This window comes from Rhineura floridana, chromosome 2 (genome assembly GCF_030035675.1).
Source record: "Rhineura floridana isolate rRhiFlo1 chromosome 2, rRhiFlo1.hap2, whole genome shotgun sequence".
NCBI classification, from domain to species: Eukaryota; Metazoa; Chordata; class Lepidosauria; order Squamata; family Rhineuridae; genus Rhineura; species Rhineura floridana.
The window spans coordinates 181,868,267-181,889,890 of record NC_084481.1 but is presented as its reverse complement, the minus strand read 5'-3'; the positions used below and the strand labels follow the sequence as shown (position 1 = coordinate 181,889,890).

At 40.3% G+C, this 21,624-nt stretch overlaps 1 protein-coding gene across 9 annotated transcripts in view; it reads left to right on the top strand.

The window, feature by feature from the left end:
• The window catches only part of PRKD1 (protein kinase D1), a 183,635-nt gene extending 165,414 nt beyond the window's left edge, over window positions 1-18,221 (top strand). For 8 of the 9 annotated variants that reach the window (XM_061611549.1, XM_061611548.1, XM_061611551.1 and 5 more), the window contains 4 exons: window positions 2,512-2,610; window positions 5,186-5,453; window positions 14,104-14,189; window positions 17,207-18,221. In XM_061611549.1, the coding sequence (XP_061467533.1) occupies window positions 2,512-2,610; window positions 5,186-5,453; window positions 14,104-14,189; window positions 17,207-17,425 (672 nt within the window). In that variant the 3' untranslated portion in view covers window positions 17,426-18,221. Of the gene's footprint in view, window positions 1-2,511; window positions 2,611-5,185; window positions 5,454-14,103; window positions 14,192-17,206 lie in introns of those variants that run through there. The other variant, XM_061611555.1, reaches the window with a different exon arrangement.
• The last annotated feature ends 3,403 nt before the right edge of the window (window positions 18,222-21,624 follow it).

The window sequence follows — 21,624 nt, the reverse complement described above, 5'->3', positions numbered from 1 at the left end:
CTGTGACATACAACTGTTAGGTTGTTTTTAAATTGTTTTTAATGTCATATTTTAAAATTGTTGTAACCTGCCGTGGGACCTTTCAGTGAAGGGCAGGTAATAAATGATGATAATGGTGGTGATAATAATAATAATTTGCCTTAGTCTGATCTTTTTAATCCATAAACATTCCCACCTGATTTACAACCTTGTGGAAATTAGTGTGTCTTGGTGAGCAATATGTAATGCAAATATTTATTTATTTAACAAAAATTATATACTCCTTGATTGTGAAAACCTCTAAGCAGTTTACAAGAAACATTATAATTATCATTAAAAACAAGTAATTAAAAACATTTTTAAAAACAATTAAAATCAGCAGTAGACTAAAAAGATATCAGCATGTATGTGTCTGGATCGGCTTGCCTAAACAGAAATGTTTTAATCAGGCACCAAAAAGAATACAGTGAAAATACCTGACTGATATCAGTAGGCAGGGATTTCCAAAGGGTAGGTTCTGCCACACTAAAAGAATAATTTCTTACAAGTGCAGAATGAGTATTATGTGGCATCTGTAACAGTGCCGTTCTGCTGGGTCAAAGAGGTCGAGTGGGCACACATGACATAAGGCAGTCCCACGCTGCAAAGTGCATTACATACCAATAGTAACCCTTGAACTTCTCCTTGTAACAAATCAGCAACCAGTGCAGATCTCTGAGCAGAGATGTTATATGCTGACATGGGGTTCGCTGCCTAGTTCCAATCCTCTTGTATTCCGATAGTCAGTCATTTGATCCCGATCTACCCTTTTTTTGTTCCCGCTTGCTTTGGCACTTGCTGATTCAATCCACTGGTTTTCTTTTTTTCTTTTTGGCTGCGAACAAAAATTGCTTAATTTAATGTAAATACTTTAGTAAATGATCACAGTGTTCCACGTGATTTATTTTTCCTATTTATCACACCTATACACTGTTATGAATGCATCAACTTAGAGGAAATTATGAAGATAATTATGTAAAATCAGGGGGGAAAATCCATGCTGATTAGAGCCGCAGCCCACCACAAGAAATCAGTGCAGGTCCGAAAAGATAGCGGACTGTCGAATTCAGCTGGAATCCGGTACTAAGTCTGGTTTAATGGATATCATTCCCCATCCCTAGGTCAGGCCCACCCAGCACACACATCCAAGTTCCAGTGATACATGCCAAGTCAGCCCTTTCATCCACAGTCAAGTTATGGATGAGCATTGTCTTACCATTGACTGACCTGGCATTCAGTAACAACACCACTGGACCAGAGAGCTCAGTGGATAAGTTGCCAGTAACTTCTGGAAGAGTGAGAGAGCTGAAACATGGGAAAGGGACCAAACACCCAGGCCTCTGCCCCGATGGTCATCAGTCCCTCCACTCTGACTATACCTTCTCTGCCCATTATCACTGAAACTGGGGCAGCATCTTCACAGCTCCCTGCTACCTGCCCACTCAGACGCATCCTAGCGCCATCAATTGACATGATATACAGCTGGAAGATTAGAGCCACAGATAATAAACTAAAGCCCAGTAGGAGAACATCCCATGTTGTCAGGTAGAAGATAGTAGTGCCACTCAAACGCTCCTCCCCGTCTCTCTCTCAGGCGGAATTTATGACACTGATCACCTTTTAGATCAGGGATAGGGAATATTTTCTTAGCCATAGGGCCACATTCCCTTCTGGTCAGCCTTCTGGGTGGGGCCGGAGGCAACAGTGGGTGGATCAATAAATGTAACTTTTAGCTTTGTACAGTAGTTAGTTTCTATACACACTGACATACCCTGTCTGTTCTCTATCCAGACATTCAAGAGGCGGAGCTCAAGGACACCTTCCAACTGGAAAAAAACACTCAGTTTAAAGCAGGGCCAGTAAGGAATGTGGCCAGGGCAGAGGGAGTATGGCTTGGAGAGAGTTCTGAGGGCCAGATGGAGTGCCACATTTGGCCCTTGGACCTGTTTTGGTTCATCAGTTCTTTGAAAATATGGCATGCGCAAGATTTCTTAAAATCATTAAGTTATTAACTTTAAGTAATTATTAAGTCCCTATGGTTATAGGTAGCATTCTCTCATCCCCAATCCAGAGATGATTCTGAGGAGTAGTTAATGCTCCCCCATTATGTTTCCCACTCCCCCATCTCTCAGATTAAATATAATGGTCTGTGCCAACCTTTCCGTTTCTGTAGTTGTCTCTGACTCAACCCTTGATCACCAAATTAGGGGGATGGGAGTGCAGCTGTAGGCTAGCTTTTATGCACTACTAAAAGAATGCTTAGTAATAATAGCAGGGCAGCGTTGCTACATGAGGAAGCCTTTAAAATTAAGTCCTTTATATTTTATATTCTTGTTTGTTTACATGGTTTGGCATGTGAACATAAAATCACTTGAATTAAGTTGTTATCCTTGTGCTTTTTCGTTTTTATCTCATCACCAGGAAAATCTTTAAAACAAAGGTAAATATTGAGCATACTCTATGTTACAGCATAGCTGATTTGTTTCTTTATAGATACTTGTTGCTTTGAGACATCTTCATTTTAAAAACATTGTTCATTGTGATCTCAAACCAGAAAATGTATTGCTGGCATCGGCTGATCCTTTCCCACAGGCAAGTAAAAATAAATTCATGTTGTCCAGGTAAAATTCAGTCCTTTTAACAAAGCAAATTACAAGTACCAAAAGTGATTTGTGTCAGTGAGTTGCTTTGGCTCTTTTTAAACAGAAACAATCTAGTGAAAACCATAGCACTTCAATATGTTTGAAGCTGAGCTGTGATTTAGGTATTTATCTTCCCAAGAATCCATTTCCAGCGGTCACCAGATAGATGAGTCTCTTTCACCTCTGTGTACTTGTAAAAACTGTAATATGCAAAAATACATTTTGCCTGTTGAATCACACATGAGATCCCATGTGTTTCCAATTGGCACATGGGGCACCGTGATCCTCTGTGGGTACACAAATCTGTAGTGGTCAGAGAAAAGTAACATACAGATCTATCTTTATTTTCACAAGTCTCCTAAGTTTCAAATCTCCCCCAACTTCTTCTTGTTTTAAAAAATGCAGAAAACAATAGCATAGCGATCTCCCCTACACCTTTCTTTTTCATGTATGCATGCATGCATGCATGCTCTCTCTCTCTCTCTCTCTCTCTCTCTCTCTCTCTCTCTCTCTCTCTCTCTCTCTCTCACACACACACACACACACACACACACACACACACACACACACACACACAGAGCAGTGGCATTTGTGGGTACACCTAGATATGCATATTTTCAGTGAAAAGCCTGCTGTAAACGAATATTTGCCATAATAAGGGAAAATATATTCTTACTATTTAGCCAAAGCTATCAAAATGGTGATTAGGTAGCTTCCTGTGACATGATGATGAGGTCAGTGGAGCAGTTTTTCAGCTGTTTTTATTTTGTTTTAAAGTCAAGGAACAAACCATACAAGTGAGTGAGTATATCTTGTAATATTTTAAAAAAAAATAGAGGAAGGGGGAAGATTATCAGTTAGCTAATAACTGCATTTGTCATTAATCTTTTAAATGCAGGAGGAAGCTGGGCTCATCTTGCTGGGAAAACATGATATAACTTCTGGATTTTGTACATGGGTGTGCAATGGCTCTGTGTGTGGGCCAAATAACAAAGTGAATCAGGGTGATTTGGATGGCTTCCCCCCTCTTTCCAAGTTGAAGTACAATGTCAATAACACTGCCCACAAATGAGATCAGAACTCTCATAAAGTCTCTTGTTGCTATGTCACTCTGCTTCTGTGGTCCTGTGTCATACACTGACACACAAAATGTTTTCCATCTTGAGTTATGGTGAAATGGTCAACTACAGCTGACTTCATGGGAAGCTTCTTTGACATTTTGAATTTATATTTTAAAAAATTTGTCAATCAAAATTTTATTTTGGAGTCGGAGTCGGTACATTTCTTCCAACTCCACCCAAAATTGCTTCCGACTCCACGACTTCGACTTCAACTCCACAGCCCTGGTTTCACACAATATTGATTTTCTACACATACACACACGCTAATGCTGCTGTTGTCTAATACCAACAGGTAGCATTCTCTAGTACTAGGGAAAATATACAAGGTGGCCACACCACAGTTGATCTTGCAAGCATACAGAGTACACACATACAGACACGCATGCATCTCCCTGTCTCCATCTCTATCACTCTTAAACACACAACACACATTTCACACATACACAACCACACATATATGTCTCCCTCTCTCTCTGCCCATGTGAATTGCTTTCTGCCACCACATGCATCCTTTTATCACATATGCACACAAACAACATAAAAGATCTGTCCCTCACTCCATCTCTCTCTCTCTCACACACACACACACACACCCCGTATCTGTTCCTCTCTCACACAGCCCACCTATATACCTCTCTTAATCATACACACCCCGGTTCAGAAAAGTTCATCTCCCTGGGACTAAGGAAGCACCCACCATGAGCACCACCTTGCTGGCGGGCAACAGAACCCTGAGCATGCAGGGACACTCCTACCACTCCTTCCTTGTCTCCCCAACCTTACACAAAAACGCAAGCCCCAGCACAGGACAAAAGAGGTGCTTGCCAGGCCTGAACATGTGAGGATACCCCTGCTCCTTCCTTCCCTCCCTCCCCAATTTTTTTCAATAAGTCAGCCCCAGCATGAGGCGAAGGAGTGTGTAGGGATATCCTCCACTTTCCCCCCACCTCCAACAGGACGAAGGAGGCACTAGCAGCCTGAGTGTGCAGGAATAACTCCACTGCTCCTACCTTCTCTCCCAACGTTTTTTTAAAGTAAGCTCCAGCATGGTGCAAAGGAAGCGCCTGCTGCTGTCTTTCAGAGAGCAGCGTCTTGAGGAAAGGTGCCAGTACTCTGTTCCAGAGCCTTCTGCCAGACAAAAAGCACTGGTTATTACAGAGAGGCCATTGTATGCATGAAACATTCTTTGCTGAATTTTGTGGGAGTGAGCTTCAGAACATGCTAAACTGACTTGTTGATAATAACACAAAAAAACCACTGTATATAGTATATACTCGTCTTTGAACATGTCAACCAGTAGCACATGTATAATGCAATGTATTATATTATATTGAATATAACCATCAAACAAAAAATACACATTTATTGTACTGGATTTGCCTCATCAATGTTTGTACCAAACAGGTGAAACTTTGCGACTTTGGTTTTGCACGGATCATTGGAGAGAAATCATTCAGACGTTCAGTTGTGGGTACACCAGCCTATCTCGCTCCGGAGGTCCTGAGAAACAAAGGGTACAATAGATCATTAGACATGTGGTCTGTGGGGGTCATTATCTATGTCAGCCTTAGTGGCACATTTCCATTCAATGAAGATGAGGATATTCATGATCAAATCCAGAATGCGGCTTTTATGTACCCACCCAATCCCTGGAAGGAAATCTCCCATGAAGGTATTACTTTTTTAAAATTTTCACACATATGAAAAATCAGAATAATTATATAACATAGAAAATGCAGATTTTATTTTTCCATACTGGATAGTCAAAGCAGCTAACCACCATTTAAAAAAAACACATAAGAAATGCAATAAAAACAACGAAACCACTTTTCTTAAAAACTACCATTTGTTTCTTTACTGTACTTATATAGCTGCTCCATAATAAGAGTTCTCTGGGTAGCTTGCAGAGCAATAAATATAAGTACAATATTAAAATATTATGAAAACAATAAACCTTATAACAAATTAGAAAAGTGAAACACAAGTGACTTTTAAACTGAGAGGCCCAGACTGTGAAACACAAGCTGTTCAAAAGACCAGGGCACCAAAAAAGACCACAAAGATGATGCCAGGCTCTTGCAAGGCTATTCCATAACCAGGGTCCCATTCTCTCCTTCACCCACTTTAATTTAAATGGTGGGGTACTTAGAGCAGGACCTCCAAAGCAATCTTAAGGGTTAGTTAAGTATAACTGCAAAAGAGAATATTAAAAAAAAAATCACTTAGCTAAAAGCTAGAGAATAGTGCAGCAGAATAAGTGACAGAACAGGAAGGAAGGTCTCTGCAGTTTGGCAGAAGGCTAGCAAACAGGTGTCTCACTGGGGAGAGAGTTCCAGAGCATATCAGCAGCCATTAAGAAAGCACTCTCTTGTGTCCCTGCCAATCACGTTTTAGATACTTCTCCTAGAGATCGTAATACAAAGACGGGTTCATAGTCTGATTCTAAGTCATTGAGGGCTTTTGAAGGCACAATCACAACTTTGAATTCGGCTTGAAAATGAACTGGCAGCCAATGCAACTGTTAATAAAGGAGTCACATGCTCTCAGTATCCATTTTAAGCCATCAGTCTGGCTGCATCATTCTGAACCAGCTGAAGCTTTGAATGTTTCTCTTTTCTTTTACAATAATTTTTATTCAAATTTTCATAAAACAAACAAAACAAAATCATAAAACATTCAAAGACAAAAAACAAAACAAAACAAAAATGATTAAACAAAAAAATAAAATGTTGACTTCCCATTTGTCGCAGATCAAATCAGTTATAGGTCTACAATATATAACAATCCTGTCTCTTAAATCATATTATAAAATCACTTTCCTCCAGTAGTTATCTTAATTAATCATCAAATCTCATAAACATTACTTTATTCTTTCCACAAAAAGTCAAAGAGAGGTTTCAATTCTTTAAGAAATATATCTATCAATTTTTCTCCAAATAAACATGTCGATTAATCCATCTCGTTAATAATAATAATAATCTTATTGTCATAACCATAGTCCAAATAAACATATCAATTAATCCATCTCATCAAAATCTGTTAGGTCCAATAATTTCAATAGCCATTATCCCTATTAGTTCCATCTTCCATCTTCAATAGTCCTGTTAAGTCCAGTAATTTCAGTGTCCAATCTTCCATTATCAGTATTCCATAATAATCTTGCTGTCATAGCCATAGTCATATAATAAGAGTCTGATGGGAATTTCCTCTCTCCCAACTATGTTCTTGCCATCGATTCTGAATAAGTTGCTGAAATATTGTTGTAAAGTCATATCTCTGTTCTTCTTTTTTACAAAATGCACTGGCTCATCTCTTGAGAGTTTTTCCATTGTCACATGGCTGCAGTTAATTCCATAGATTTTCTCTATATCAAGCTCCATCACGTCATTCCAGTCCAGAAGATTATCCAAGCCATTGATAACTTTATCTCTAATATCTTCATTAATTTCTTCAGAGATAACATTAAATTCCAAACAGTAGATTTTATTTCTAATATCCATAAACTCCAGATCTTTTTCCAATTCCACATTTGTTCCAATCTCCAGGGCTTGTATCTTCCCTTTATTTTTTCTTTTCTCATCTCTGATCTCATTCTCTCTCACAGGATCCCCTATTTCTTTAAGCTCCTGCGTCATTTTGCTCAGTTCAATTTTCAGCTCCTTACTGCCCTGTCGCAGGGTTTGTTTCGTTATCTCAATCTCATCCATTATTTTCTGAAACATAATTACTTCCAGATTCTCAGCCACTTTCTTGATTGCCATTTTTAAAACCACGAAAACAAAACAAAACAAAAATAAAGAATAACCACTTCTTATTTCAGCAACAATTGGGTTAATATTCCAGGCTTGATGACATCACAGTATAAACAGAGCAGCCTGCCTTATCTCTCTATGTTCAAGAATACAAAACAAATTTAGTTCCCAGCATCAAAACAGTTAGTGGCGTCGTGAAGAAGCAGATTCGTCAAAATAAAATAGACCAAAAAGAGAATAGTCCCAGACAATATAATGTTCCAAAGTTCATATTTTTTATTTTTTTCTCCTCGGAATAGAAATCCCTCTTCTGTTTATATCTTTAGAATGCACTTCCAAGACAGCTTTTTGCAATAGAAACAGAGATAAGCTGTTAATTTCGTGAATAACAGAGAAGAGTTATAGCTCACCCAGAAGTTCTTTAAAGCTGATTCATTTGACAAATCTCTTTTTGCTGCAACAATTTAAACCAAGTAAAAAAAATAATAGAAAGAAGGGTGCTTGCCTGTTAGTCCATTTTCTCTTTGAAGAAAAGATAAACGTGTCGCATTAATCAGATAGAGCTTGTTCGGAAGTCCGTCCGGCATTGCTGGCTGGACCTTTTCTCATAAATTAATGAAATCCAGTCCTCCCAACAAAAACAGGCTTCTGAGGTTGATCTCTACGTTTCTCCCTGCCCGGGAGAAATTTCATCAGTCAAAAAAAAAAATGTTCTGACTGATTTATATCTGAATAAGCTTCTTCTGAGGTGGGAGCCCGTCTCAAAAGCAGGCACAAGCGAAGTCACCCTTCCCGGAAGTCAAGCTTTGAATGTTTCTCAAAGGCAGCTTCATATAAAGTGCATTATTTAATTTATATATTTATTAGATTTATATCCCGCCCTTTCTCCCAGTAGGTAGCACAGGGCAGCAAACAAAACACTAAAAACACTTTAGCACATCATTAAAACAGACTTTAAAATATATTAAAACAAAACAACCATTACAAACATATTAAAACAAAACAACTTTTAAAACATTTTTAAAAGCTTTAAAAGCATCTATTTTTTAAAAAAGAAGTTTTAAAAACATCTTAAAAAGCATTTCCAACACAGATGCAGACTGGGATAAGGTCTCTACTTAAAAGGCTTGTTGAAAGAGGAAGTTCTTCAGTAGGCATCAAAAAGATAACAGAAATGGTGCCTGTCTAATATTTAAGGGGAGGGAATTCCAAAGGGTAAGTGCCATTACACTAAAGGTTCGTTTCCTATGTTGTGCAGAACGGTTCTCCTGATGTGGGGTGACATGCTGGTGATAACCTGCCCCAGTGAGCAGTCTCACCACTGCATTTTGCACCAGCTGCAGCTTCTGGACCAACCTCTAGGGTAGCCCCACATAGAGCGCATTGCAGTAATCCAACCTGGGGGTTACCAGTGCATTGACAACAGTGTTCAGGATATCCCAGTCCAGAAATGGCTGCTACTGTCTTACCAGCCAAAGCTGGTAAAAGGCACTCCTAGTCACTGAGGTCACCTGGGCCTCTAGCAACAAAGATTGATCCAGGAGCACCCCCAGACTATGGACCCGCTCTTTCAGAGGGAGTAGGATCCCATCCAAAGCAGACAAGTGACCAATTATCCGAACTCGGGAACCACCAACCCACAGCGTCTCCATCTTGCTAGGATTCAAACTCAGTTTATTGGCTCTAATCCAGCCCGCTACAGAGTCCAGGCAGAGGTCCAGGGCTTGCACGGCCTCTCCCAATTCAGCCCATCCAAAACAGGTTGAATTCCTATTCCCAGATGAACCTGACAAGGAACACTTCTTCTCTGGCACATGCTTAACTTCATACCAGATTTAATATGATTAAAACTGTAAAATAATTTCTTGGCAAGTCCTTTTACCAAGCAGGATGTTTCATTTACGGTTTGTTGTTGAATAAGTGCTAGATATTTGTCAGCTTTGAAAGTAATAGAGTAATGTTAGAAAAGTTGTGTGTGTTGAAATTTGTTACTGCACATATTTAACTATCAGCATTCAATAACATAAATCTGGACCTTGTACAAAACATGAAGACAATATGGTTTTTTCAGTTGGGTTTATGATCTGGGGAGCGATGATCAAAATCAGATGGATAAATTCCTTATTCCTCCTCAAACATGAGGGCCATATTTCTAGGCCTCCAACTGGGCTCTGTTTAAAATAAAGAAAGGGACCCTTATCAGTTTCCCCCATCATACTAGTTGTCAGAGTCATCTCTAACCATAGGTGATGCATCAGATTCTAAAGACTGAATCTAGATTGAGCTGTTGGTGCCACCCTGAATAAATTGGCCAGAGATGGCCTCCCACCATGAAGCAGACTTTTGAGTTCATTTTCTGACGTGCAACATTATGCATAAGTTGTGTGTGCTTCCAACACATAGGAGCATTACCTTGATTAAAGGTGCCCAAGGTTAAGAGTTTCCAGCTCAAATGATTTTCAAGACCTTGCACTGGAGCACTTAAGTATATTCACTCATAGGCAAAAAACCTTGCGGTTTAAGAACATACCTATAGCCAACAGATATTTCTATCAAACTTTAAAAAGCAGAGAAATTGGGCAGCTATAGTGAATGCACCAGGGGAGCAGGAGACCTGACCTTCTCTCTGAGATATTGTACTGCCCTACAAAGCAAAGTCTTTTTATTGGTCAATGTCATATGATAGTGAAGACAGCCTTTTCTGTTCCAAACTGGAGGTTATGCTCTATTTTTGTTTTGGGCGCATTAACAGTTGAATATGAAACTGCAGTTTGATGTAATATCAGACTTATTACAATATGTTGCTACTTAAGCAGTGACTCTAGCTGTTGGTAAAACAAAGTTGGCCTGCCCAAGATGCATATTTTCAGCCTGCTGTGCTTAAACTACTCCACTTAAGGAAAGGTGGGCATGGTCAATTAAAAACACAGAGCACACCTAAAAGTTTGCTAGAATATATTTCACCTCCCACTGTTTTATCTTGTGCAAACTGAGACACTCCTCGTGTCCATTGGAAACTATTCTGCAGCACACTCAGTGCCATTATTCCACAATTGTTTTTGGAGCTCTTTTTTAGTGTTGCAAAGTATTGCTGTACTTCATGTATTCACAGAAACAAAAGCAAAAGAGAATGATTTGCTATAGGAAACTTCACTAAAATTGCAAAGTAAATCAAACATATTTAAACTGACTATCTGAACTATATCAACTGTCTTAATATTGTTTCTTCCTCCTGCTAAAACAAGTTCAGCATAGCACATGTCTTGTTTCTGTTATTTGGGCTGATTGCAGTTATTGCCACCATTCACCATATGCTCAGAGGCACATGTTACCAAATTCTTCCAAGCTACACAGGAAGTGGATTGGACTGTGAAAGACCAACCCAAATTGTGTTTGCATTTTGACAAATTTGTAGAGAGGAGGTCAGGTCTCCAGCACTCCTGGTGCATTCACTATAGCTACCCAATTTACCTGCTAAGTTTGAAAGAAATATCTGTTGCCTATAGGTATGTTCTTAAGTTTGTTTTTTTTCCTATTAATGAATTTCCCTGCTTTTTAATCTGGGATGTAAGAAATGGGATCCTGTGCAAGTTTTCTGAGAATGGATTGATCATTTGCATGTTTATTGAGTTCAGTGGGATTTACTGCCATGCAGTCATGCATAGGATAGGTAAAACTGACCATGGAGAGGGAAGCCTGGAGTGGGCAGGGGAGAAGGAAGACAGCAGGAGAGGAAGAAGGGAGGTGGAAAGGAGAGGAGAGGCAAAGGCGGGGAAAGGCAGGTCTTATCATTTGCATGCTTATTGAGTTCAATGGGATTTACTCCTGTGCAATCATGGCTAGGACAGGTAAAACTGACCATGGGGGAGGGGGAGGGGGAGTGTAGTGTAGAGGGAAGGAAGAAGGGGGGAGAGGGGAGCAGAAGGAATGGGAGGGGAAGGAGGGGGTTGGAAGGGAAAAGGGGAGGGAAGGCAAAATGGAGGTGAGAGGAGGGGAGGGCAGGTTTAATCATGTGCATGCTTATTGAGTTCAATGGGATTTACTCCCATGCAATCATGCTTGAAAATGAATTGGACTGCCTTCAAGTCGATTCCGACTTATGGAGACCCTGTGAATAGGGTTTTCATGGTAAGCGGTATTCAGAGGTGGTTTACCACTGCCTTTCTCTGAGGCTGAGAGGCAGTGACTGGCCCAAGGTCACTCAGTGAGCTTCATGGCTGTGTGGGGATTTGAACCCTGGTCTCCCAGGTCGTAGTCCTAGGATAGGTAAAACTGACTCTGGGGGGGAGGGGTGAAGGATGGGGGAGGGGAGGGACAAGAGGGAGGAGGAGGGGAGGGAAGGTTTGATCATTTGCATGCTTTTTTAGTTCACTGGGATTTGCTACTGTACAATCATGCTTAGGATAGGTGAAACTGACCTTGGGGAGGGGCAGGAGGGAGGAGGAGGGGAGAAGATTGAGTGGATGGGCACTGGGCGGAGGGGAAGCCTCTTTCCAAAAGGAAAACACTGTGAACAGTATTGTTCTTTTTCAGTGTTTCCCCCACCTTTTTATTCTACAGCAGGCACATGTTTCCTCCCACCCAAATTTTAACCAAAGCTGTCCCTGGCCACATCCATACCAGACCTTTATTTCACTTTAGACAGTCATGGCTTCTCCCAAAGAATCCTGCGAAGTGTAGTTAGTGAAGGGTGCTGAGAGTTCCTGGGAATGCCCTGTTCCCCTCACAGAGTTTCAGTCAGAGCAGCTGCCTGTTAAACCACTCTGGCCACTGGTACTGTCAAGGGAATAGGAGTCCCCTCTCAGCACCCTTCTCAAACTACACTTCCCAGGATTCTTTGGGGGAAGCCATGACTGTCTCAAGTGAATTCAAAGTCTGGTGTGGGTGTGGCCCCCTGATTAGGCACGCCCAGCAGCTGTGAGTCTGGCTTTTAGAACACTGACAGTTGGTTCTTATTGAGCATGCCCAACATTATCATCAACTTCAATGCAAAATTTCTTAAATTAATTAAAAATCAGCCAGGCATTTTTTTATCTTTTAAACTGCAGAGGATGAAGGTCAGAGTATGGGGCAAGGTCAGTAACAGGACTACAGGAACTCTGTGAACATGGCTGATTTTTAATTAATTTCAACAGATTATGAGAACACTGACAAAAAAGTCCAAAGGGGTCTGGTTTTTCTCTCTCTCTTTTTACACTTTGAACTCTCGATTCTCTCTGACTGTTTTGTGTATCACCATGAAAATTTAGAGGGTTGTTAAGCAAGCATTTCTGAATTCAGGACTATAAGTTTTGTAAGGTTTTGTTTTGAAATGAGCTTATGAGAAGCATCAGAATGGCATGGAGGTATTTTCAGTTTAACATTGTGCGTTGCGAAAAATCCATGCTGACTATAGTATACAGCCATCTCAGGGTTGTATAATCAGGATACTGACTGGAAACCATATATCACATCACCATATGTAACTAAATTTTATGTATGATTGCACATAAAGGTTTCTCTGACCCTGCAATTTGGTTGGCATTTTAGAAAGAACTTAAGGTGCCTCTGATACCAGCATAAAAAAGAATATTCTTGGGGAGAGAGCTTTTAAAAATTAGAATGGAGATCTATTCATTTTACTGCTGCCTGACATTTTATCATGAGACCTCCTGTTTCACCTCTCTGAATGTATGGCAATATTACTCATTATAATGTGGAGAACAGAATGTATGATTGCCAATAGAAAGAACTGCATATCAGTGTCAAGACTTTAGCTTGCCCTCATTATGCTGAAAAGCAGTATTCCACTCAAGGCTGTTCTAGCCCATCAAATTCATCTAACAAGAAAATTGGTTGATGCTGAAGGCAGGTTCTTCTAGAGGTCTGCCAGGATATTTGTATAAACCTGTGACGTTGACAGTTCTTTGTGCCTGCCCAGTCTGGTTGCTGCTGACTGTTTGTGTGTTGCTACATTATTCTTTGAGAAAATAACTGTTTTCCAAATGGGTCTAAATATAACACAGAAACTGTCAGTTATGTGAAACAGTTTAAATGTTCACAATTGATATGTGCTTCCCTGACAAGTTCATACAAATCTTTCATATTATGTATTAGATGGTAACTTCATGAATTCCTTAGGATCAGTTCACTTGGAGGGTCAACACTACACGTGAATGGGAGAGCCTGTGGTTTGGTAAGCAAAGCTCATGCTTTAAATGCAGCAGGTTCCAGGTTCAATTCTCAGCATGTCCAGTTAAAGGAGCTCGGAAAGCAGGGCTGACAAACTTTCCCTCAAGTCCCTGGAAAGCTGCTGCCAAAACAATTGGACATTGCTGGGCTGTGTTGACACCAATGTTTTCCCATGTTTCAGGGCTCTGAACATTGTAATGGCCTGAAGTAGTAACTTGAGAAAAAGTTTTTTTTTTAAAATAGCACTCAGGCTAAATCAACCCACATGGCTCTTATGAACAGAGTTATTAGTTCTGTCTTGCCATTTTGTACCTGTCACTGCATCTGAACTGTTCCCGTATGAAATTCAAGCAGGTATTTGAGAGTGATGTCTTTCTGAAATTATGTTTTTTTCCCCAGCTATTGATCTCATAAATAATTTGCTGCAAGTGAAAATGAGAAAACGCTACAGTGTGGACAAGACATTAAGCCACCCATGGCTACAGGTAATGCTGTAAATTTCATGCCTTCCACCTTGTTTGTAGTGAAGATACCAAACAAAGACATTTTTATGACTGCGTCTCCAGAACTTGAGCACAGGTACCTCAACAAAGAATAAGGCTAATTAAATATTACAGTCCTGTCTGAGCACTGCTGAAAAGAAAAGTGGATACTTTTCTAGGTGTGGCCTAGGAGCCAGGTGTAATATTTGAATGTTTTTCCGCCACATGCATTTGCCTTATTGTATACAGTAGGGATGTGGGACCTATGGCACTCAAGTCCTGTCATCCCTGACCATTGGCCATAGTGTCTGGGGCTGATGGGAGCTGGAGTACAACAGCATCTAAAGGGCCACAGGTTCCCCATCCCTTGTATATAGCATCTTTATGCCAGCAGGAGTCATGAACTCAGTAACAGAGTACATGCTTTGCATGTGGAATGTCCTAAATTCAATCCCAAGGAACTTCAGATATGGCTGGGAAAGATACCTGTCTGAAAACCAAGTGGCTGCTAGTCACTGTAGATAATACTGAGCAGCACAGACCACTGATATGTCTTGGCACAAGGCAGCTTTATTTGTTCATAGATAGCACTGGGAAACAAGCACGAGGTAGCTTACAGGGCTGTGACCATGTACATGGAAAGGGGAAGTGGCATGCCAGTAATTTATATACCCATTAATACTGTGGTCTCTAAGTAGTGTACAGAAAGGTTTTTTAAAAATATAAAATCTGTTACCTATAGACTGAGAAAACTTACTTAAAATGTCTGCTAGTATAAATAGGTCTTCATTAGGCATCAAAAGTTCAACAGGGAGAGGGCTTGTCTGATATCAGCTGGAAGTGAGTTCCACAGAATTGGGCTCACCATACTGAATGCCTGGCTCCTAGTGGATATGAGCCATGCATCTGAGTCAGGTGAGGGGGCATTAACAACAGCTTTCCTGAACACTTCAATTCTCAGGCAGGGTTATAAGGAATCAGACAGCCCTTCAGCTAACATTGTGACGTTGACCGATGAATGGGAGCCCCCTCCCCCAAAGAGGATTGAGTGGCTCCTTTCCTTTTCAAGCTTTAGGCCAGCTGTTAAGACTTTATATATGCCTATCTTTTAGTGTGTAAGAAAGTTTTGTTTCTCCTTTATTTGGTGTTTTATTCTATTCTCAGTTTGATTGCGTTTTTAACTGGCTTTTCATTGCATTTCCCTTTTGGTTTCATGTTAGCCACTCGAGGGAGGGGATGCTTTTTAGGGCAAAAGCAAAATACAATCAATGTTATAAACAAATAAAAAAAAACTTGAGGAATTATTTTTCCCATAATTGATCATTAAACTATGGATTTTATAACAGGCTAGTGTCTTAACCAGTAACATCTCTCTCTCTCTCTCTCTCTGATTAAATAAAAAGCATTAAGCAAATTCAGATATTAATTCTGTCAACCAGCTGCTATTTTTCCATCATAGTAAGAAATGGCTTGTTAAATATGAATCCGGAGTCTTCATGTATGGGAGTCATCATACGTCAAAGTTTTAGTGTATGCACCAAGCTCCAATGTATGTACACACATATACACACAGAGAGAGATCTCCTTATTCAGTTCTGTGAAGAACAGTTCTACAAATGTATGTGTAAGGGTTGTATCCAAAGTAAAGCATTAAGGCACAGTCCCATCAGTGCAAGGATTTCTGCTTGTGTAACAGGACTCCCCCCTCTCCCTGCACACCCCCAAAATCTGTTCTAAGGGTTCCCCCAACCCTCTGGAGTAGATTTGGGCAGGGTGCGGGTCACACATTGGTGGAGAAGATGGGAAACTCCCATTGCGCACACTGAAATCCTTGTCTTGACAGGGTGCATTAGTTGGATACAGCCCTATATAAATATATAGAAATACATGTATAAATAAAATACTATAATTTTTGATCAGCCAGTAATTTTAATGATCATTTTTACTGTTTTATGGTGTTCTGTATTTTGTTTATATATGGTACACTGCCATGTTTTATTGTATGTATTGGCAGTATATAAATATTTCTGTAAATAAATAGTGACCTTCTGCACTTAGAACTATCCTCAAACTGAAGTAACTGTGAAAGCTATTGTGTAAAGAACTCTGAATACACATTGGAGCACTCGCAAAGCTTTGGATAGCAGCTTGTACTTCTGACTACCAAATCCTATCACTGAATGAAGCAATGGAAATCATGCTCTTGCTTATGAGCTTTTCTGAACTTGTGGTTGGCTACATCATCCATCAGGTTTTTCTTTTTTTAACCCTGAAGCAAGAACAGCGTGTATGGAGGGAGCAGTTGGTTCATTCTGCCCTGGTCACCCAGATACTATTTTTTAAAAAAATACCCACATTTTAATGCTTTAGCCTGCTTCTTAGTTGTTGCTTGTTGCTGCTCTTGCTTTCTATTTTTATGCTGTTGGGTTGTTTTGTGTTTATTGATAAATTATAATTTTATCATTTTAACTTAATTTGTAATTTTTTTATTTCTTCCATTTATATCCCAACTTTTCCCTCAAGGAGCTCAAAGTAGTATACATGGTTCCCCCCACCCCATTTCATTCTCCCAACAATGGTGTGAGATAGTTTCAGCGGAGAGACAGCTGAAGGTCACCCAGTGGGCTTCATGGCTGAGTGGGGATTAGAACCCTGGTCTCCCAGGTCATAGTCCAACACTCTAACCGTTAGCTCTCAAGTGTAAGCTGTCTTGAAGACATTTTAGCAGAAATGTGGTAGATACATATGTTTAATATATATGTATGTATTTGAGGGAAAGACCCATGAGCTCCACAGCTCTGGTTCTGGAACCTAGGTATTCAAAGATATTTCCTGGCAAACATACATATGTTGATGTGTTATCACATATAACAGTTGTATGAACCTTAAAGATATCTGTAAAAAGTAGCATGCACTGCATCTCCTTATTTCTCTCAGAATATGATGAAACAGGCATTCATGATATTTACCATTAATGTTTTTCAAATGTTAAACTAAACATACTATTTTTCTCCCTACAGGATTACCAGACCTGGCTAGACTTGCGTGAGCTTGAATGTAAAATAGGGGAGCGTTACATCACCCATGAGAGTGATGATTCTCGGTGGGAACAGTATGCGGGAGAAAATAGTTTGCAGTATCCAGCACACCTTATCAGTCCAAGTGCTAACCACAATGAAAATCCTGAGCCAGAGGAAGCAGAGATGAAAGCCCTCAGTGAGCGTGTCAGCATCCTTTAAATTGCAGCCCTTGTAATCTGTCAAAACACTGTGGAACTAATAAATACATACGGTCATGTTTAACATTTGCTTTGCAGAACTGCCATTATTATCTGTCAGATGGGAACAAAGCTGTTACTCTGTTACCACCATTGATGTATGGGAGTTGCCAAGACAAATCAACAGAAGCATTTTTTTATTTTGTGTGAGCAACTGTGTTATATTAACAAAAAGTTCTCAGAAACACTCAACCTGTTGTTGTGGATGATTCCTGTTGTACTCTGAGCATTCAAACCTGTTTCCACTGTGCCTTTTCAGACAAGTGTTTCCTCTTACTCATAACTTCTTGATGTAAGATGAAGCATCTCCTGGCGGATCTCTGGTTTTGTGTGCATCATTAATTAGTATTGTACTTGTTTGCAAACTCTTGAAGAGTAGATTACTACTGCTGTTCTGTGAACAATTTTTAACATTTTCAATAACATTGGGGATTTTTGTTTTGTTGTTGCTGTGGAACAATATATTGAGATACTGATCCAAGAAAGTGTTTTTAATTTTTTAAAAAGTATATAGCACTGTACAGTTGTAGATGAGACGCCCTAGCTGTTATGGGCATTTATATGAATACACCTATCCAGTCATGTTGCCCAGCCGTGGTGCAACCTTTCTTTAAGCCTCAATGCCTTACTAATGTAAATTGCAGTCTCTGCTGGTAGTTTATTTCCTTGTTATTATAACATTCTACTGTAACATTCATTTAGAAGTGGAACAATATGTTGTCTTTGTGTGTGTTTTGAATAAAATTCTGCTGAAAATACTTTTTAAATATTAAATTACTTTCCCAGTCTTAAGACTTGCCAAGCTTGCAGTTTTGTCAAATAGTAATAATAATTCTTTTCAAAGCATTGTGGTAATGTGATTCTAAAGATGGTTAGTAGTTCTCATACCATTTAAATCTGATTAATAAAAGGAAACAGTTTGAGGATCACAGGTTAACTGCCTTTGGAACTGCAGTCTTGGATGGCAGATTCAACATGGGAGTAAATGCTATTGAGATCAATGCTGTTTCCTTCCAAAAATAGAATTATTTATTTATTTCCTTACATTTATATTCCACTTTTCTTTCAAGGAGCTCAAGGCAGCATACATTCTCCCACTCTCCCCATTTTATCCTTATAGCAACTCTGTGATGTAGATTAGGCTGAGATATGATTGTCCTGTGATCAGCCAGTGAGCATCCTGTGAATTTGAACCTGGGTCACCTCAATCCTAATCCAACATTCAAACCACATACCATGCTGGCTTTGTGTGAGTCTCTTCAGACTCATACAACTTAACTTACTAGGTCTTGAAGGCTCCTGATGACTCACCCAAGGCTACCGATCAAGATTAACAGAGATCAGATTCTAGCAATCATAATTCATGTCTGTGTAACTTCAGTGCCATACTGTTCTGCATGGAGTTGTACTTGATGGTTGGTATGATAGAGAATGTTCCAGCAGGATTGTATATCAGTGAGCATTTTGCACTAGTGCTCTAGGATTTGAAAAGTATATAAAGAGTTGATTCACACCTACGTAACTACAACATCAGTTAATGACAACACGGAATGAGCCATCACAAATCTAGCACTACAGATAGATGTTTGATACCTCCCCAAATGCAATGCTGGTTCACAAATTTATTTACATATTTATTTATAAAAATACTTATATACTGCCATTTCATTAAAAAAATCAAATTCAGCTGCTAGTCATTGAGAAATCAAGCAATGTGCATGCATAGATGAACGAACACATGATTAACAGTGCTGGTTTTATCTTTGAAACCCTCAATGGCTTGAACACTCCCTACTATCTTCACTGTGTCACACTCTGATCTCTCAGATTAAGCAAAAGCACCTTGTGAACATGCCATGGTAGAAGCCATTGAAATATTCTTTTTGATATCTAGCTCTAAAACATCAATGTGGTGAAAAAAAGGTACAATAGGAAGAGCCCTGTGGGACCAGACCAAAGGCCTTCCTAATCCACCATTCTGTTCCCACAGTGGCCTACCAAATGCCTATGGGAAGCCCACAAGCAGGACATGAGGGCAACAGGCCTCCTAATATTGTTCCCTAACAATTGCTATTTAAAGGCATATTGCCTATGATCCCAGGGGTATATAGGGTAACTACAGAAATGGAAGGCTGTGTTTGCCCAGTATTTTATGCTTCTCCTTTCATCAAGGACTGATGGTGTTGCACCTGAAACAATGCTGGGCATAGATGCGGTGAGGACTGATGAAAAAGGAAGACCCTTCCCCAGGGAGCAGCATCACAGCCTTCAGGAAACCAGGAGGGGGTGATGATGGTGACAAATATAAAAACTAGACAGGCCCTAATAACTACTATCAACTACTATCAAAATGTTATGGATAGATGCAGCTGTGGGTAAATGTACATGACAACAGACTGAATGGTTATGTCACTGACATGACAGGAAAGTACTGAATGCGGTGTGCAAAATTGCACACAGAATGATGTGCTGGAAAAGAAGGAGTTAATGTTTGGCTTAGGCATGCTGGAAGGAACAAGGTTTAGATGCAAATATGAGGAGACTTGCTGATGGAAGAGATATCCAGGAAATGCTGGCAAGAAGAGAGACAGGACTGGATAAGCGTAAATGGTCAGGAATGGAAAAGAAATATGAGTAATCAGCATAAAAATGGTAGCTAAAGCTATGAAAACAAACAATTACAACAAGTTACAGAATGTTGAACAGATATGCTGAAGGCCATTTCACCCATTATACTTTTAGGTGTACATTTAAGATGTTTGAAGCTTACACCTAAAATGTGTGAAAGCAACAAACAGTTTTTGGCAAATACCACCATCAAAGGAATGCATGGCAGGGAGCCGTGATTGGCCACATTTGAGTGTACGCTCAGTCACATGCCCTGGGTTTCTCTCAGCTTAATGTGTGAAATAGCAGAGATCAATGATGGCCATTTTTTAGCAACTGTTTTTAGCAACTACTTTTTGGTGAAAAAAATGCTCTTTCTAAATACTCATTTGCTTTCAGGATGGAGAATGCACTTTTATTTTATTTTATTTATATCCCACTCTTCCAGAAGGAGTCCAGGGTGGCAAACAAAAACACTAAAGGCACTTTAAAACATTAAAAACAAAAGGCTTTAAAACATCTTAAAACAAAACATCTCTTAAAACATAAAAATGATGGCTAGAGTGCAAGTGGCGAAAGACGTGCTGTGAGGCTGATCGGGCACGAGTAAAACATCATAACCGTGCCTACTGTGAGGGCGGCAAAAAAGGCCCACTTCTCTGCCTCCATCGCATCCTCACGTAGCTGTCCGGTGGAGCTTTTCCATATTGTCAGGAGTCTGTTCACGTCAACTCCAGGAAATGGAGTTTTAGACCCTTCGGAGGCCCACTGTGAATTGTTTGCTAGGCACTTTGAGGGTAAAGTTGCTCGCCTCCATAGCAGTCTTGATGCCCCCTCCACATCTACTGTAGTCCCCAATGAGGTGTCCAGTGCAAAGTCTGCTGCAACTTCTGGGGAACGGTTTCAGTTGCTGCGGCCTGATGACATGAACAAGGTGCTTGCGATGATGCGGCCAGCAACGTGTCCTCTCAACCCTTGCCCTCTTTGGCTTATTAAAGCTTGCTGAGGGGGTTTGACCGAGTGGATCCAGAGTGTGGTCAATGTATCATTGCGAGAGGGAGTGGTTCCGGGCACCTTGAAGGAGGCGGTGATCCGACCACTCCTGAAAAAGTCCACCCTGGACCCACTGGTTTATGACAACTACTCACAGGTTGCAATACCCCCTTTTTAGGGAAGGTGATTGAGGGGGTTGTGGCGCAGCAATTGCAAGGATGAAACAGATTATCTTGACCCGTCCCAGTCTGGGTTCAGGCCTGGTTACGGGACTGAATCGGCCTTGGTTGCCCTGTTGGATGACCTTTATCAGGAGAAGGACAGGTGGAGTGCGACCCTGTTATTCTTACTTGATCTCTTAGCGGCTTTTGATACCATTGACCATGGTATCCTTCTGGGCCAACTTGGTGAGATGGGTATTCAAGGAGCTGTTTTATAGTGGTTCCGATCCTATCTCCAAGGTCACTCTCAAAGAATAGCATTGGGTGACTGTCTTTCGGCTCCCTGGCAGTTGTGCTGTGAGGTGCCACAGGGTACCATCTTGTCCCCCATGCTGTTTAA